Here is a 15,452-nt window from a genome sequence, read left to right as displayed (position 1 = left end):
TATTTTATGTTACTATCAAAATACCTCTTGATGATAAAGTCTCTTGAAAGAGGTTCCTATGCACTGGGTCAAAGGTAAAATATCAACATGGATCACAGGCTGTTCAGATGCTGAAATTATTTGGTTCTCCTTAGCTTATAACTTAACAAAAAAATACAAAAGGAAATGTCAGCATATCCAGAACAAAAAGAAACGTTCTTAACAGAGTATGCTGCTCATCTTTGGGACTCACTGCACGGGAAGTTGCCAGCGCTTCTAGATTTGGAAAGTGCTAAATGCATCCTTCAGTATGTTGTAGACAGAGAGGTTTGATATTGTGGTGTAGGATGTCAGTGCAAAACAGAGACTTTCTTTCCAAACCTAATAAATCATATTTGTGTCACGGCCACTTAAATTTGAGTCTTGAAAAATAAAAAATGTGAAAGAACTGTACTAGCAAAAGTTTTTCCATCAAAATTTTCTTGCTTCTCACTTAAAAGCTGTTTTAATTTCTAGTTACTTCTGGGCAAAATGGGTAAAAATCTAATTTTCTTTTCATGCAATCTAACTGAGGATTTTTGGGGTGGGGGAGGAGGAGAGTAGCAAGGAGGAGGAATTTACAGCCAGAGGGAAAATTCCTTCTAACATGTGACTCAACTAGAAGAACAAAGGAATCATAGTTGCAAGTAATCTTGTATTTAGCCCAATGAAAATCTTGTTTTCCTCTGGCTTCAGAAAGCTTGTCTTCATGTAGACTTGTGCAATACAGAGGTAGTCTGAAAGGCAGTTGCCTGGTTTTGCACAGTGCCACATGCTGAGACAACTGCATCAATGTTTCGGTCCAGCAATAAATGTTTTCTGCCTTCAAGCTGAAGCTTATTTAGCTTGGCTTATCTGGTGCTGCTGTAGCAACCATCAGTCTCCAGGCAACTGAGGCACATTGACCTCTTCATTGAACTGAGTGTAGCACTAGTTCAATTTAGCTGCCTGAGACAATAATAATGGTGTTGAATCTAAAAAGTGTGAAATTTTCTAGTTTGTATGCAATGGAAATAATAAAACTATTTAGATGAAACTGAATGTTTAGGTCTTACTTGAAAAAGATTTTAAGTATACGTGGTGTATGTTTGTTGCAAGCTGCAGAGTTGGTTGCTGAGGCAGTGTCCTTATAGGCCTTGTATAAATGTTGAGAATCTTGCAAGCATTTTTGCACAGCAGCAATTCTGCTACTGAAGGTGTTTGTTTCATCACTTAAATAGCAAAGACTGTTGATGTTTATTTAGATAGTTAAAATGTCTGTGCTTGTGAATAAGTAGGTGATTCTTTATTATTACTCTTTTTGAAATTACAGATGGTCTTTGAAAGTGGTTACGTTTCTCTCAGATCCATTATTTCCCATATTGCAAGTGTCCGGCTTTCTTTGGAATAGTTGTATGAAGAAAATAGATTCCTCTATGGGTATATTGAGTTTGTTACCTAATAAAGTAATTTTTTCTGCTAGTCAATTGAGATTCCTCATATATAGATTAAAGTTCTTAAGTAAAACAGACTCTTGGGCACGATTGCTACAGTGCGGATACTTCAACACGGTGTCTCAGACAACGAGGCCCATGGAAAGAAATATATATGGACTGATTCTTGGTAGATGTTTCAGAGATGTTTATTTCTCCAGCCGCATGGCCGGGGCTCTGCCGAGGAACTGCTCAATCACGGGACCCGAGGGTCCCTGCCCGCGCAGGGGAAGACAAAACAACCAATGGGAACGAGGCTGAGCAGGGGCAGGGAAACCCCGTGTCTGTGCCCTCAGGGCCCCTCTCCCAGGGCTACACGGCAGCGGAAGGGCCTCAACATTTCACCTGTTTATTTTTAACAAAAAGAGATTTAAAACTTAACATTGAAAACAACTGGATAAACATGAGATAACAAGGACAGTTTCAAAACAAAACAAGCCACCCTCCTGAGTCTTTAAATGTCCAAACAGATTCTCTGGAACATGTTAAGGCTGACAGAAGGGAGACAGGACTCCCCGGGCATGCTTTGTGGGGAAACTGAGGCAGGAGAGGGTTTCTTCCATTTGTACCTTTTGGAACTCTAAACAACAATAGTTAATTTCTTCCCTCCCCCTCATCATCCCCCACTCGGCGTTGGAAAGGGATTTTTGGGGAAACAATTGGCAAAGGCATGGTTTTGTGAGGGAAACCATGGGTGAAAAAACGGATTGGGAATACACTGGGGGTAATAGGATATAGGGTAAAAGGGAAAGGTGGGAGTAGGAAAGGGAGACTGTAGGGGGGGCTTATAATGGAGATATTGTCTAACATGACTATGATTTTTAGCATATATACTGCCTTTTACAGAAACACCATCAGGCCCAGTGACCTCTGCTGCTTGTAACCCTTTTCTACCTTGCACAATTTTGAATTCTACCACCTCTCCATCTCCCAAGCTTGGGATGCATTTTTCAGGGTTATTCTTTTTAATAGCAGTTCTATGAATGAATATGTCTTGCTGGTTGTCACATCTTGTTATAAAACCATAATTTTGTTCAACATCATACCATTTTACTATTCCTAAAACCTTAGCTACGGTGATTTTTTCCTTTTTCCGAGTGGCTGCTGTTTTCTGTCTGGCTGCGTTTTTGCTTTCTCTTTTGCTTTCAGTCGCTCCCGCATTGGAGCTGCTGGGGTTGTGAGTGCTGCCGGGGCCACTGGGGCTGCTCGTGCCTGCACGCTCTTCCCAGGGTCGCATTCGGGGCCGTGCAGGCTGGGCCGGGCTGCACCGCTCAGCTCCCCGCGTGCCACCGCCGCCTCTGCTCTCAGCTGTGCTGCTGCTGCCTGGGGCCGTGCCCACATCTCGTCCGGGCCCCTGAGCGACGACCCCCCCGCGCCCTGCTCCAGCGCGCGTTTCGGTTTGGCGCGGCTCCGCTCTGCTGCCATTGCCGCTGGATGCCGCCCGCGCGCCGCCCCTCTCGGTCGGGCGTTCACGGGGCTCGCTCCACCACGCGCTGCGCGGGGCCGGGCGGGCACTGCCGGGTCTCGCCGCTCCCGCCGTGCCTCGCTCTGCTGCCGACACTGCAGCTCGTGCCCCTCCGCCCGCGCGCAGGAACTGCCTCGCTGCTGCTCGCAGAGTGCTCGGTGTGCGTGGCCTGGGTTGCACGGTCCCTGAGGCACGCTTCCCTTCGCCAGGACACAGCTGACATTGCTCAACAGTCTCGGTAATTAAATAATATTCATGAAAATATTCTTCCATCGGCATATATTTTGACTCAGAAATTAACTGTGTGCAAACGGTCTTCCAAAAGTCTTTGGTAAGAATTAAATCCCAAGAAACATAGAAAAAGTTCTTAAACAACCATGCAAGGAAATGGTTCAGTTCCTTTTGAGCTTGAATTAAGCTAGAATTTACAAATCGTTGTTCAAGAATCTTTTCTAGTTTAAGATAAATGTCCATATGCGGCTCTGAGAGCCAAGAGTCTTCCCATGGTTCCTCCATAGTTTAGAGATGGAACAGCAAAACAAAAACAAGAAGAGGAATCCAGAGTTTACTCACAAATCAGCTGCTGTAGGGATTGGGGATTGTTCTGCTGGCATTACCCACCATTTGTTATAGTGGGGATACTGTAACATGCATATCAGACAACGAGGCCCATGGAAAGAATATATATATATGGACCGATTCTTGATAGATGTTTCAGAGATGTTTATTTCTCCAGCCCCATGGCCGGGGCTCTGCCAAGGAACTGCTCAATCACGGGACCCGAGGGTCCTTGCCCGCGCAGGGGAACACAAAACAACCAATGGGGAACGAGGCTGAGCAGGGGCAGGGAAACCCCGTGTTTCCCCCCCAGGGCCCCTCTCCCAGGACCACATGGCAGGGGGAGGGCCCCAACATGATAGTGCTTCCATGTCTTTGTAGAGCACATACAGTTTAGGTGCTATGAAGACAGAGGTAGATGGAAACGATAGAGCAACCACCTTAAAGGTAAAAGGGCTTTGTGTTGAAATGATAGCTCTGTTTTCAGTTAGGTCTGTGGATGAATCCCAGGGTCTTATCTCTGCAATGCCTCCTTTAAAAAACAAACCAAAACCCGCAACAAAACAAAAGCCCAAACAACAAAACCAACCAAACAAAAAAGACCTCTTAATGAGGTAGCATTCTTGTAAGTTTTTGTACAGGTCTCTTTTTTATGTCTCCCATATAAATAAATAGATTTTAATTGGTTAAAATTTTATATAATACCTAGTTAGTTAACATGAAAGAGAGGAGCAAAGTGGTAGTACAGTTGAGGTTATAGTGTTTTCATGTTATTGGAAGATAGGCCTTCTATCCATGTGGTTTTTAATGACTTTATGTGCCCTTGTTGTACACTGGGCAGAGGTATAAATTAGTTTCTGTAGGTGTGCCATTAATTTTTCATTTTGACTTTCAAATCCCACTGTGTTTCCCAGTTGTATTCATTCATGCCTTTCTTGGAAAACACTTGAGTGCTGCTGTTTGAAGATTAGATGGCTTCATTTAATGGAAGGATTTATTTGTACATTTAATCGAAACAATTGATTCTCAAAGACAGTATTTGATTATTAGCTTGTTCATAAGCTAGAGTCTTCATTGCAGCTAGAAGTTCACAGGATTTATTTTTGCTGCAAACAGGAAAAGTACTAGTGAATATTGTATCTATGGAATGATGTCACAAATACAGTTTTCCTGACAGATTTAAATTCTGACAGTTTGTACACTTGTAATTAATGTTCTTCTTATTTTTGAATGAAAAGTTGCTCTTCTAAGACATTGTAAACTCTTTTTCTGATTTCATTTTAACTTTTCCGACCTCCTAATTACACTTTTCAGTTAGTTCTTTTATTTCAGCCAGGTAGCGAAAACACTTATTGTGTAATTGGACCTTGATTATCTGTTTTAAAAAATCCTCAAACTTTAAGAGGTTCAGAGTGCTTGGATGGTAATGATGGCAGTATGGGAGGGCTATCTTTTCAATCTCAGTGTTGCATTCATAGAATGAATGTGTAAAAAAACCACAGTGGATGTTTGCATTTGATTCGCATTGGTGATGTGTGATAGCAGGTGAGGTGAGGTTTGCTGTAAAAATTCACTCTGATTCCAGTCATCAGTAGTGTAAGCTGTTGTAGTCAAGTGGTCAATATTGTTTGCTTGAAATTTAGTTATGTTCAACTTATAATTTATGACAGCCAAAACATATATTAAAAAGATGTAAATCAAAGTATCAGTTTAGTTAAAATATATGAATAGTAATTATAATGCTACAGATTAATATTGTTCTGTGTTGTGCTAGTTGTTTTGAAAAGTCAGGTGGTAATTTTCAGAAGAAATGTGGAAACAGTTTATTAAGGGTTTTCCGTGTTATCTTCCATCTGTGTTTCTTGGCATATAGGAAAATAAACAGGTATTTAGATTTTTGTTCTTCCATTGGAAACAAGATCTTGATAAGTATTCTAAGATTTCTAAGCAAATTCCGTATTTGTGGTGAAAATATTCAAGGGTTGTGTTGCAGGAAGTAATGCATGAGAAGGTATTGATGTGGCAGGACTCATCTTTGTATTGAACAGCTGATGTTTCACAGGAGGCAAGTGATGATGGATATTGGTGGTTCCCTCACCTCTTCTAAATGCAGTTAAAGGTTGTACCATAAGTACTGAAAGAAAAAAAGGAAGCAATAGCATATTCTTCCCATTGCCTTCAATACCCCAGCAAAGGCCATAAAAATTTTAGAGATTAAAATAGTATTTCTTCACTTGCCCAAATTAATCTAGGCAACACAAGGCAAGGTTGCTTCTACTGCTGTCACTTGACAGGCAGCTCTTTTCACCTCTCAAGAAAAGAAAAAAATTTTTATATATGCACATTATAATTTTTTTTATTATGTCTAGAACGAATATGTGTTCATATCTAATCTCATTTAAATTCAATGCAGGTTTTAATTAATTAATACATTGTTCAGATAAATATTGCTTGGCATATACCAAAATGTATCAGCTTAAGATGTCTTGTAGATGAAGTAAACTGATGCTAACACTTGGTCCTGTGCTTGAATCTCCTTCCATATTTCATGAAGCTAGACATGCATGGAAAGTGTTCGTAACATCTCAGGAGGGTAGCAGAACAGCTTGCTGAAAATTTAGCTTTAAATTTCATCTGCATCGAAATTTTTTGTATGATTTCAGTAGTAGTTGGCCATAAGTAGTTGTTAGTGGCATATCTAATGCTCTTTATTTCTTCACTTTGTATTGGTAGGAGCAAGGGGGAGTTCTGCACTTCATCTCACAGCATTGTGCTGTGATGGAGAACCTGGTATGATTGGTAAATGGTGTGACCCCAACCACAGGAACAATTATATGTTTTTATTTTATACAAGAAATAAAATTAACCTTTGAAATTATTTTTGACAAATAAATATTGGTGGAAATAGGTAATTAGGTGGTGTGCCACTAATTGTAAAGCATTATGATGATATAATACAAAGCTACAATATAGCACTGACAATTTTTAAAGCAGAGTGGAAAAGGGGTGTTGATTGGATATAAACTGATTAAGAAGCTGTCTTGGAATTGGTTGTTCTGGCCATCCCTGTTGCCCTATCATGAAAGGAGGAGAGTTCAGTAATGGTTTAACTACAATTAAATCCCTCCCCTTTCTTTATGGAAACTCAACTGTAGGCATTTCAGCATTAGCCTAAACAATGGTTTTGAATATGTTAAGCCTCTAACAATTAGGGAGCAGTTTGGGGCATTGAATAATGTGGAATGATGCAATTGAACCTGACAGCTTCAACAGTCAGCCTACTCATGGGACCCAAAAGTTGTTCACACTTGGTTTCATCTCTCATCACACGCTGAGTATTAAAACCTTACTGGTGTGGAGCTGAGACAGAAATGAGGCCTGTTATCAGAAAATATTTCATAGCATAAAACTTAAAAGAATTGGGGGGAAAAGGCATGTTCAAAGAGTCTCAAAGTTTTGATATCCAATCTGATTGCATATAGCTAAGTATTGTCTCATTTTTCTCCCCTTTGTTATTTTTTTCTTAACATACAACTTTTGATTGAAGAGGCTCCTTCCCCTGGAAAATTTCAGATACGAGTAAATGTTCAGATATGAATCCTTTGGAAACTTTATAGTCATACTGTTAAATAATACTGGAGTCATGCAAGCAAATATAAAACTATTCTAAATATTTTGGTGGATATTTATATATAGGAGTTAAAAGTAGTTAACTTGCAAGTCTTGTTCTTTAATTAGAAGAATATGCTTGTACTTTCTCTCTTGCTGTAGAGGAAGTGTTTTTAAGCATCAGTCAAATATCAATCATTTCTTGCTGCACGTGGGCATTCTCTGAATTACAGTGCATCGTCCCTCCGTGCTGCTCTGCTGCTTATGGCTTTACTGATTTATTGAACATGCCATAAAGGAAAGCAGTGTGTTTTATACCTCTAGATGGGCTTAAATCCTTCTGCTAAAATATTTTCAGGAAATTTTGCTGCCTTTTCAAAATAAATACTTAGTAATGTTGGGCTTTTATTAGTTCATACATTTTGATCATGTATTGTGTTGAGTGTTCAAATAGAAACAGTTGAAATAAAGAATAATACAGCCTTAAAAGTTCTGCATTTTAGAACATGTGTCAGTCCTGTGACCTTAATATGTATTGACAGGATGATTGCGCATTTTTAATAAATGCTTGCTACAGCTTGTTTCGACTGTGAGTGAAACATGAAGCTCCTATTTCACCTTTAAATAATGTAGCACTCCTCCACCTTCTCTACTTCCTTGTCAGATGAAGTCGTCACATACATAAGAAAGCTTCACAAATCATTATTCTTGTCATTTTACATTGCCATGTTAAAAAGGTATTTTCAAAGGTTTTTTATTTGCCTTCAACTTACTTGAACAATTTTACTGTGTCTTTTTTGCTTTAAGAGTTGCATAGGATGCAGGATAGCATTGGAACTTCTGTAGTTCCAACTTGTAGGACACCTTTACTATTATTTTGAAGTATAAACAGGGGTAAAGTTTAGGGTGAAACCACCACTTGTGAAAAACTCAAGTTCTTAGATATTGTTTAAATCCTTCTAAGTCTTTTGATCTGTTATATCAACCCACATAACAAACGTTTAATTCCTTTGATGTCTTCTGTTTTGTGATGTGATAGTTACTCAACTTCAGCAACTCCCGTCAAGATACTTAGGTACATTCAGAAAGTTCTTAAAGATATTTGTGCGTGTTTCAGTCAAATAAACGTGTTCCCCTTGCTGATTATAGCTACCCTGCCATCATAAATTACTATATAGTTGCTATTGCACAGTTTTAAGCAGCCTTGCAGTGAATTACATGGACTGAGCGCTAAGTATAGAAGCTTCTGTGTAAAATGTGAGCAGTACACACACTTACTAGAATTAAAAGAAATCTTTTAGGGGAAATACTGTATAACTAAACAGAAATAAGGACTGGTGTTTGGAGTTGAAATACCACCACTCCATCCCCTCTCCCCTTCCTTCCCCCCCCAGCTGTATTAGTAGAACTCATAACATCATATAAACTTTTATTTTGCTAGTCTGGTCTTTCAGGTATGGTGAAGGATAATACTGATTGAATCTCTTAATACTCCATTCTGTCAGGTTTTATCAGTGAAAGGATTTGACTGAAGTTTGTTTGGTTTTGAGGGGAAAAGAGCTGAAGGTTGCTAGGAACAATAATGGTTGAGTTGGAGCTGCCCTTCAGGCATTTGTTAAGGAAAAGAGCAGGAGCTGTGCAGTATTGCTGCCTTTGTCTGTCAGTGTCACAGTACTGATATGTATTGTATTTCTGGAAGGTGTTGTACCTGGGGAGGTGGAAATGCCTGCATTATTTTTAAGACTTAGAAATAATTCAGATTAATTCTACTAAAGATACGCAATTCTTAAAAAAATCCCCAACAACCCCCCCAGAAGTAACAGCCAGATTTGAAGCGACACTGTGTTTCAATGTTTAGCAATCGTGCACATACCTATAAACTGAAAAATGAATAAACCTCTGATCATTGTAAGCAATTACTTGTGGCTTTTTCTAACTTTGTGACAGTAGAAGAAGGTAAATATCAGGCACAATTTCTCACCAGTATATAGTAAATAAAGCATCATTGAAAACAGTTGTGTGAATTCATAAAAGTCCATTCATCAAGTTTAATATGTTGGCAGAAAGCCAGAAATTAATGGTAGTGTGTGATTCTTTCCAGAGACATAGTTTATACTCTGTAATATTTTGCTGTAATAACCAGTATGTTTCCCCTGTCTCTTGTGTGCAGTTATGCATGTCAAAATGTCCCACAAATTGAGTTCCTTACGGTTTACCTTCTATTTTTTGTTTTCAAAAAAAGTTTCATTTGTAAAAATTGTTTACATTTTCTTAGAAGATTGATTTTAAAACCAGTGATCATGCAGGTTTGTGGATCTTTGATTCCACACCCACCCCCCTTGAAATATTTTCTTTGTTCTGAAATAATTTTTTTATCAGGTAGGAAAATGCCTTTAAAGTAAGCAGCTGTGCCTTTATTTCTTTGATTGCCTGTCTCTGCAACTTAGCATTTGACACAAATCTTTTTTTCTTCGAAAGGGAAAAAGCATAAGCAGCCAAGGAAGAAGGTATTTTTATTGCATTGGATTATGCAAGATTTTGGCCAGCCTCCTTAGCTTCATCTGTTTAAGGGTTCATTTTCGCTTGTTTGGCACAAGTCCCAGCAGAGACCTTCAGAATTGTGGTTAGCAACATGAATGAACACAAACTTTGGGAGCTCTTCAATAAGTAGAGCTGGCCAACTGCCAAAAATACAGTTCCTTATATGGGGTCAGGGCAAAGCTGTGGTTCCCGGAGCCCCCTATTGTATAGAAAACATACTTGTAATGGCTGTTTGCGTTCTTTAAAATAAAAACAAAACAAAACAAAAAACCACCAGGCTTCCAAGCCTATCAAAATAGGAAGTAACAAAATACTGTGCACGTTTTACTAATGACGGAGTCGAGCAAAGGAAATATGGCTCTGTGTAGTTAAACTGTAGAGCTGAAAGTTGGACCTTTTGACCTCCGCAGCCGGCTTGTGATGTAAGGAACCCAAGCATTTGTGAGACATCTGTTGTCTACCTGCCCTTATTTTGTAAATGGTTTAATAAGATTAAATAATTAGTAGGATAACCACATGGTCGCCATGCTACTAAGTCCTAGCATTGAGTGCATACTTCAGGACCACAAGGAAGTCTGACTGTTCTGCAAACTGTGGTTGTTTTAAAATGCACTTTAGGTATTAATATTTGCTACAGTAGTTTTTTATTAGAAGGGTTTTCTTGAATTAAAAGATCTTGCCAGCCACAAGTACAACACACTTTAAAACCTGATCTGTTTTTCAAAGTACTGCAATTCTATTTCTATACTTAAAAATGGAAAACATTTTTTTCTTTCAAATACATTGTTTTAAAAAGCATTCAACTTACAAATATAATAAATGTACATTAAGAAGGCTTCTTTAAAATACATTTAGCATTTCTCCCTGTTTTAAAAAAAGGATTCAAGTTGTAATTGGTTTCTTGCAGGCAAACACCCTACCTGGATCTTCTCTCAGTCTGCCTCCATCCAACATGTACGGCAATAGGCTGAATCCAAATTCAGCCATGGCAGCACTTATAGCTCAGTCTGAAAACAGCCAAGCAGGTAAGCTTCCTCTGCTGGTGCACATGTGCAGCTTCACAGAACTCCTTGTTTTTAAAAAGGTTGTTAAATTGTATTTTTGATTTCTGCTCAGCTTTCGGTTATTAAATGTCTGTACAAAGTTGCTCTGTGTTGGAAGTAAATTCTCAGTTGTTCTGTGGAACAGCGCAGGTTTTCTTCCCCCTTTTTTTCCCCTCGGTGTGTGAAATGTAAATGTTTAAGCAGAGCCATCAGCAGGCAGGAATGCACCAGTGTCTCTTGTGACTCCTGTGATTGATGCGCTCAGTTCCCAGCTCTTTGCAACCGGAGTGACACAGCTCTGGGTTTTGTCGTGAATAGTTGAAACCTTTATTTGCATAATTCATGAAATTGCATTACATACAAGTTCGTGTGAAAGAGATCCCGTTAGAGAACTTGTGCAGCATTTAATAATCTTGTGAATATTTACCGATTGGCATTTGGTACCGCAGGCTCTCTGCCGCGGTTTTAATGAGCCGCTGGCTTTGCTTTGTTTCAATCCCTCCGTAAGGATTTGTTGACATGTCGTAGTAGTCATGCCTGTTTGGGGGAAGGGAATGAGTTTAGCAGTTTACCAAGAATGGATCAGTCATGTCTTTGCCCTCCAAGGGGTCGGAGGTCGCTTGACTCAGAATAGGGGGAGGGCAACCTTGAAGGGGGCAGATAGGGTTATTTTATTGAGAGGCCATAGGGAAAATAACCCTTTTGAGTCCTTCCAAGCAAAACGTTTTTGTATATTTAATGAGGCCTTTTTTGTTTGTTTTACTACCTTTTTAGGAAGGGGCTTTCCTATGCTTTGCTTATAAATAGGAATTAGTGAATTATACGCTTTCATAAAGTTTTCAGTAAATTTGCAGAATAACGTGTGCTTGTTAGATGGCAGCAGTAAGTTTAATACGTTATATATTTTATGAGTTGTTTTGGGATACAAAGTGTTAAAAAAATACAGAGCATCAGGATTTGCTGTGATAAGCATACAGATTAGCTGTCCACAGCTGTGATTCATTACTTTCACCGTACAAATTAAAAGTGGCTGAGGGGAGGGTACTGCAAATGCAAACCACGCTTCTGTGCTGTAAAACTGAAAGGAATGAAAGAAGTGAACATAATCCATGGCCTGGTACAGCCTCAGAAATGTGTAAGGACAACACCTTACATGCTACAGTTCAACAATCTTAAACTAGTTACTTATTCACTCTTCAGCAGTAACTACAGATAGAAGTTGAGATTGAAGGTATTTTTAAAATATCTACATCAGATATTAAAACTCTTATCTAAGAAAAGGCGATTTATCAGCTGTGAAATATTTACACTGCAGATCAAGATCTTGGAGATAACAGCCGAAGCCTTGTTGGCAGAGGAGGATCACCCAGAGGAAGTCTCTCACCACGGTAAGCGTTATTTACATTGGAGAGTGCAGGCAGAGGAAATGTTTTAAGATTTGCAAACTTCACTGTCTTTTTACCAGTAATACCAAAGTGTTTTAAAAGCCCATATATATAAAAATATAAACACACATGTATAAATACATGTATTTTTATATTGATATATCCTTCTAAAAAAATCCCTAATTCATCCAGAGAGCTAAAATTGTGCTGAAATGTACTTTTTTATCAACTGAAATTAGGTTTACAAATTAAGGTTTATAGGTAAGTTAGTTTACTCCCTTATTTAAGAAATGGAATCTTGCTTTAGAGGGATTTATCTGTCATTTAATCCATATGTACCACTTACCTCCTCAGATTTGTTACCACAATTTTAGTTTAGTAATATTTGAAAAAATTCCAAAATCCCATATACTTAACAATGATCTCAAGAATAAGATGGTGTGAAACATTAAATATCAGTAAAAATTCCAAGCAAATATTTTCTTCCTTTTCCCTCACAACTTCAAAATTTTTAATAATTCTCTGTAGAAAAAAATAAGTATTTTTTTGTTCTGCTGCAATTCACATCTGCTAGAAAAGTTTGAGATAAGAATTCTGCTGAAACTGTATAATATTATTTTGTTTTAAAATAGTTGCTGTTAAAATTTCAATATTGTGTTTCAAATATTTCAGTAATATTTTCTGTATATTTTAAGCAAGTCTTCATTTTAAAGGGCTTTATTTTCTATACTGAATCCAATATAAATTATATTTTACAGTGTGATTACTGTGTTTTTTATTTAGGTACTAACCATGAAAAAGATTTATCTGAAAAAGAGATTTATCCTGAAAAAATATTTTAGGATAAAATGCTAAAAAATGCTAGTTACACAGAATTAGCATTATAATAATGAATTTTATTGCTGTAGCATGTGTTTATTATGGTAATTTATAACAAATATCTCCAAATTAGATAATTTAATGTACATGTCTGGTGTTGTTGATCTTGTATTATATTCCTTAATTAATCAAAAGACATCTTTCTGGATGTAATGAGATTATCCATTATAAATACTTAGGTGTTATTACCTAGTCATGAACTTGTTTTTAAGTTTTCCAGTATGTGTTGCTTCTAAAATAATTTTAGAGAATTTACAAATCAGTTTAGATGGTATTCTTAGTATAAATTTGTATACTTATATTAGCATATAAATTGATCTGTACAGATAAGGAAGTTCAGAGAATTTTGCAAAGGAAAATGCTCAACAATTAGGAAATTCCAGAACTTTTGATTATATATTTAATAGTCCTCTTATGCATACATGTTGTGGTAATTATGAGTTTTAATGCCTTCTTAGTTAATATTTGCATAAATCATAGTTGTGTTCAGTCTGTCTTTTGGTCGAATACTTGGGAAGGTAAACTTAAATATGATGTTTGTACAAAGTGTGTATGTTCAGGGTATATACAGTCCAGCACTTGCAGCATGGTAAAATACCAACTGGTTCTGATGGGGATGCTAAGGAAAACTGGATGATACAAAGGCCACCTCAATCCACAATTGAAAAGCTTCCTGCAGTGTATAGAAGCTGTAGCACTTTGCAAAGAGGAGAGAGATTTTGCTTGGCAGTAGTGTTGTTCAAAAACAAGCCAAAATGGGGGAGAGGCGGGGGCGGTGTGAGAGAAAGCAAGGGGGAGAAATTGCTGCTGTAGTAACAGAACTGATAGGTGGGAAAACTTAGTCTGAAACACCTAGCATGGAAAAAATTTAGAAAACCTACTCATTCAGTTAAGTTCAGTAGTCAGCAAATTTCACCCCTGCTTTGCGCGACAAAAAAGATTACACATATGTCAAGGTTTGTAAAATGTGTAGATAACTCCCCACCTTCCCCACTTCAATAAATAAGTAACTCTGGTTACTTAAAATATGGTTTATAGTGAATAAAAAGCTAACTTTAAAAAATCTGCTATCTGGAAACCTTGCAACTCCGAATGTTACCTGCTTTATCTATTTAAAATTATTTAGCTGCAAGTTCTGACTCTGTTCCCTTTGAAACTTATGAGATACATAAATAACACAGTTCTCCGAAAGAACCATGTGATTTTCAGCGAGTTGCTTAAAATAAAAACACTTGCAGAACATTTGTTTGCTGTTGATGACGCAGCTGACTGCAGCTCTTCGGAGAAGACATATGTGACTCATGAGCTTGTATGGTCATTTCCAATTCATATTGTTATATCTTTCCACCCCAGTATAACCACAGCGTTTGATGTTTAAGATGCTGTATTTTAACTTTTAATATATATATGAGAAATATAAATATACCTGGTATATGTGAGCTGTTTCCATTTTGCAAAGGAATCGCTGCTTTTCCCAAGGTAGCACTTAAACTATTTTTTACCCCATACTTAACCTTAGATTTAAAAATATGTTACGTAGTACCTGCAGTAAAATCTGTATGTATGCTTATATCTAAATGCAGTATTGCTTCTAATTAATGCTCTATAGTATGAGTAACTGTACCCCAAACTTAAACAAAAAACAATTGTGAAAGCAGGCAAGGTGTGCAACAGGATTCCCATCTCCGTGGCAGGATTGGACCAGTGCAGACAGCACCTTTATAATCCTGTTGGAAACTCTGATCAAATACTATTTGGAATAAGGATTCAACCCTAGCGTGCAGGAACCATATCCTGTCTAAAGGATGAGCTAGGGGTTCAGTTGGTAGAGAGGAGAGACTGAGTAATGTTGCAATACACAGAAGTCTGGATTTTACTTTTTTTTACCCTTCTCTTGTAACAGACTTCCAGTGAAGGATTGCAGAGGTTGTACCATCATGTACTGCATTGTTTCTACCTTTTCGAAATTGATGGGAAGCAGTCCAAAGCCCAACAAGAATTTTGTTGGTGATCTATAATTCAAATGGCACAATCTGTTAAGGTAGCATTATGTGCCGCTCAGGAACATGCAGACAGAGAGAAGTTTCTGGGGGAGTTATTCAGTGGTTTTATGTATTTGTTTTCTGGTTTTGTATTGGTTTTGAAGTGGGTTGTTTGTGTGAAGTGTAAGTGTAGTTTCTGGATAAACTTTCCTTCTTACTGCTTCAGCACATCGTGTTAACAGTCCGTTCTAAGACTACTTTTGCTGTCTCTGTGCTGAACTGTTACGTGCTGTTGTGTTGTCATCTCTTGTCAAAAAACACTACCTTGGTTATCCATTCATCAGGGCTTTTTGTTTTAACAAGTGCTTTCCTTTCTTCCTGTATGCAAAAAAGGACCTATTTATAAATACTTAACAGAGCTCTTAAGTCACCTACTTAAAACCTTTTCTCGTAAAAAATCGCTTTGCTCTGGTGCCTGCAAAATGCTCGACACTCATTAG

At 37.9% G+C, this 15,452-nt stretch overlaps 1 protein-coding gene across 6 annotated transcripts in view; it reads left to right on the top strand.

Annotated features, from left to right (window-relative positions):
* MLLT10 (MLLT10 histone lysine methyltransferase DOT1L cofactor) overlaps positions 1–15,452 on the top strand; it is a 129,027-nt gene that overhangs the window by 99,521 nt on the left and 14,054 nt on the right. For all 6 annotated transcript variants that reach the window (XM_048295352.1, XM_048295336.1, XM_048295329.1 and 3 more), the window contains 2 exons: positions 10,571–10,688; positions 12,022–12,094. In XM_048295352.1, coding sequence (XP_048151309.1) covers positions 10,571–10,688; positions 12,022–12,094 — 191 coding nt within the window. The remainder of the gene's footprint in view (positions 1–10,570; positions 10,689–12,021; positions 12,095–15,452) is intronic.

The sequence above is a fragment of the Corvus hawaiiensis genome, chromosome 1, assembly GCF_020740725.1.
Source record: "Corvus hawaiiensis isolate bCorHaw1 chromosome 1, bCorHaw1.pri.cur, whole genome shotgun sequence".
NCBI lineage: Eukaryota > Metazoa > Chordata > Aves > Passeriformes > Corvidae > Corvus > Corvus hawaiiensis.
Note: the sequence above shows the minus strand (reverse complement) of the source record. Positions and strands in the feature narration are given on the sequence as shown.